Here is a 3,812-nt window from a genome sequence, read left to right on the forward strand (position 1 = left end):
CTCCATAGATAGTAACCATGCCTGTGATATCACTAGCTCCTCCGTATGATGTCATTGGGTCCCAGTTCTTTTAATGACTTAGCAATGCCTCTGGCCCAGCCCCAGCCCCCCCCGGGAAATTGGAAAGTCTACGCCCTTGGAGAGGAGAGTTCCTCAGAGAGTCTGGCCAGGCGTTGGTCCCTGTTTCTTGCCACCTCCTTCTCCACCTCTTCCATCTGGGCCAGCAGAAGTTTCTCTTGTTCCTCCAGAAATGTGTGCAGTTGCCTGAACTTGGCTACAGTCTTTTGCTTCTCTCCTGTGGTTTGCTTCTGAGAGGGGAAGAGAAGAAAAGCAGACCAAGGTCAGGAACACAGCCGGTCTCTGTAGTGGGAAGAGGCACCATAGGAGACCCCCCTATCGGAAGGGCACTCTGGCCTTTCACAGAGATCACAGTGAACACAGGAAAGAGAAAAGTTCCCCGAGGACCCATCCTTAAGGACCAATTTACACATGTCAGGATTAAGAGTCGGGATGGGGGGGAAGCGGTCGTGGCTCGAATCCAGGATGAGTTGTTGAATCCTTTGTGGCCTAAGGTTCTTTTGCCTCAGAAATGTTGGCTTTCAAGCTCTCTCCACTTGTGACAACCAAGTAAGTTCACTTAGACGAGTACGAGTGGATAAGTCTCCCTCCTCTCTGTCAACTCGTGAACTTACTCCTTCTCCTCCTCAGCATCACCTGTCGGTTCAACTGTCTCACCTGTTTCGCCCACCACCCACTTCTTAAAGTAACCTAGCCACCAGCCGGGACTCCAAGGAACCTTGGTCTCCATGTTTTCCCCTCCAACCATACTTCCAACGGTCGGGACCCTGACGTCCCGCCCAGGTGGTTCTGCGACCTCACCCCCCTCCCTTATTAGGGTTGTCCCCTCTTTGTAGGAAGTGGGCCATGACCCCGGGACCCCCGGGGAAAAGGTCTAGGACCTGTTCCTTGACCTTGTCGACCATTAAGTGGGTGTTTTCCTGCGTAGTCAGGAGGGGGTTGACAGTGCCTTCCTGACAACACATGAATCTCACTCAAACTTTGGGATGGGTTATTTCAGCCACAGAGGATTAAGTCTGCAGCAGAAGACCCAGAGAGTAGAAGGGGCTTCTTCAGTCCATTAGTTTCCCCACTAAAACACCCTCCACATGATGACCCCCAAACTTCTAACAGGAGACAAGATACGACGGTTGAGTAGAAAGACCACTGGGGACAAAAGAGCTCAGAAGCCCGTTCTCCTCACTTGGTCGCCCTCTCTAAACTGCAGTTTCCTTGGCTGCATTTTGGGCAAGAAAAAAACTTTAAGTGAAAAAAACTGATGCCACTGAGTATCCCAAGTTCTTTCTCCCCCCTTAGAAGAAGCAAATGCTGAACAAGCAGAAACCAAGGGGGGAAAAACACTGAACCTAACAATAAACTCCAAAACCAAACAAAGGTTAGTGAAAAGGAGGGCCAATATTAAAACCTTTCCATAAAAAATAAAAAGGTACATGTATTTATTAATAATAACAAATTTTAAAACATATATAGAGGCCCATTTACAACCAATGTATATAAAATATAACAATATCCAGGGCTTACAAAGTTGACCTTACGCGTTTCAGCCAAATAGGCCTTCTTCAGAGGTCATACATATGTGGCAAGATGGTTAATAATTATTTTCACATAAACACAATCAGAAATATATAATACCCCGCTCTCCCCACCAAAGCTGGCTCAGGGAGGCTGAACAACCAGGGGCAGACTGCTCACTAGGTGGCCCTAAGTAATTACCTATGGGTGCCGGAGGGCAGGGAGCCCCAGGGGCACCAAGAGTGTGCAGTTCCGTGGCACTCCCAGCCCAGGTACAACTCTGCTTAGAACTGCAACGTTAAGTTCAGCTTTGGGGGCCTGATCTGCTGAATGCTGACCATCTGTGAAGGAATGTGCAATTTGGAAGGGGCGAGTCTCTCACGTGTCTTGATTCTTCTGCTATTTGGACTTTGTTTTCCCCCCATACTAGTTCCGGAATCTCTCCACTTCCCAGCCAGGGTGACACTTACGAGCAGGTCTTGGCTTTCCTTCTCTACATCTTCTCTAGATGCCACAATTCTTTCTCTCTCCTTCTTCAGAATCTCCAGACGGCTGCAGAACTGATCCTGGGGGAACAGGAGAGGGGGGGGCAACCCAAAACTGAGATTTGTTTTCCATTTTAGGAGTTTATTATAAAACACACGAGAAGCAAAACTGCCATTAAGGACCAAACTAGATCTAGCTGCCCCATGTCCGTAAGGGGACCTTCAACAACATTTCCCAAATGCTAAACACAGCGACCTTCCTCATGGGAAGGGTGCCCCACTTCAATGCAGAAATGTTTCCAGTGGCCACACTGCTTCCTCAGGGGAGTCTGACTCCACGCTTTGCCCACCGTTCCACCCCTGCCGCAGGAGGGAGGTTTTGCATTAAAAATATATATCAATACAATAGTCAGTATATCACTATGTTAACACTACAGAAATATACCATTTTTAAAAAGCAGCAAAAAGCTCATGGGAGAGCGGGGAAGAATGCTAGGTGGGAGGTTAAACAGCACTGGATTGGGGTGGTGGGTGGAAATGCATACTTTCTGGTCCACCTTTTCCCAAACCCTCTTTGACGATTTTCCAAGAAAGAACGTATCAAAAAAGGGAAAGCTCTGTGTGGAAGCAACTACAGTTGTGGGTAGAAGGGGATTCCTCCCTTCCATAGTGCAGCGGAAGGGCTGTGGCTCTGATAAGAGCATCTGTTTGGCAAACAGAAGGTCCTGAGTTCAAGGCCCGGCATTTCCTGTTGAAATGAATATGTAGCAGTTGATGTGAAAAAGACCTCCACCTGAGTCCCTGGAGAGCCGCTGCCAGTCAGAGTGGACCTGGACACACCAAGGGTCTGACTCAGAATGAGGCCACTTCCTGTGTAGCTCCCCCCCTCCCCAAAATGCTGTTCTTCTGCTTTAAACTGCTACCTCACAGCTGCTGTGTGGGACGGGGGGGGGGGACACACACAGACAGGCACTCACAGCTGCTGCGTGGGACGGGGGTGGGGGACACACACAGACAGGCAGCAAATCTGCACACATTTCCCCCCCAGCCCCGAGGCAAACAGCAGCTCAAGGACAGCAACTGAAATTGGGAAACCAGCATGTGTGTGGGGCGGTGTTAAAACTGGGAGTCAGGCAGCTGCCCCCTCCTAGCTCGGCCCTGCCAGAAGCTGGTCAGATGTTCACACAGCCAGAGAGGAAGGGAGTCCATCTCCCCCTATCACCCCACTTTAGCCTCAGCAGGGGGGAAAGGAGGCAGTGCCCAAGGGAGCCACCTAGCCGGGAATGAGACAGCAAAGAAACCAAGAAGACGAAGGGGAGGATCCAGGGCTCTTCCTCACCACCCTCCACACTGTTGACTGCCTACCTTGTACTCTTCGGAGGCCTCCTCGAGAGGAAGGGTTTCGTGATCCCTGTGCTCCTTGGATCGATCGCAGACCACACAGATGAGGGCTTCGTCGTCCTTGCAGAAGAGCTTCAGCGGCTCCTGGTGCTTCTGGCAAACTCCCCCTTTTCCGGCTGCCACCACCGCCTGACGCCCGAAACAAACAAACAAGATTCATTTCCCCCTGCAGAACTATAGCTCTCCTTGTAATGACTGAAGATAATCAGTTAAAAATTATATATATATCTGGATATAACCAAGTGTACCCCTATGGGTTTGCCGTCTTTTGGAAGTGGGAGGGGGGATTATTTTGTCCATGTGAGGGAGCTTGAGGGAGCTGAAGGAGGGATACTG

General features: G+C 50.0%; 1 protein-coding gene across 1 annotated transcript; it reads right to left on the reverse strand.

The window, feature by feature from the left end:
• Positions 1-128: 128 nt before the first annotated feature.
• LOC107108079 (tripartite motif-containing protein 7-like) lies at positions 129-3,605 on the reverse strand (the record flags this gene model as incomplete). Its single annotated transcript, XM_015408474.1, has 3 exons — positions 129-308; positions 2,061-2,156; positions 3,441-3,605. Coding segments are annotated over 3 exons (441 nt in total), but the record flags the coding sequence as incomplete, so codon positions are not given.
• Positions 3,606-3,812: the final 207 nt, after the last annotated feature.

This window comes from Gekko japonicus, unplaced genomic scaffold (assembly GCF_001447785.1).
Source record: "Gekko japonicus isolate JY-2015 unplaced genomic scaffold, Gekko_japonicus_V1.1 scaffold6989, whole genome shotgun sequence".
Taxonomy (NCBI): domain Eukaryota; kingdom Metazoa; phylum Chordata; class Lepidosauria; order Squamata; family Gekkonidae; genus Gekko; species Gekko japonicus.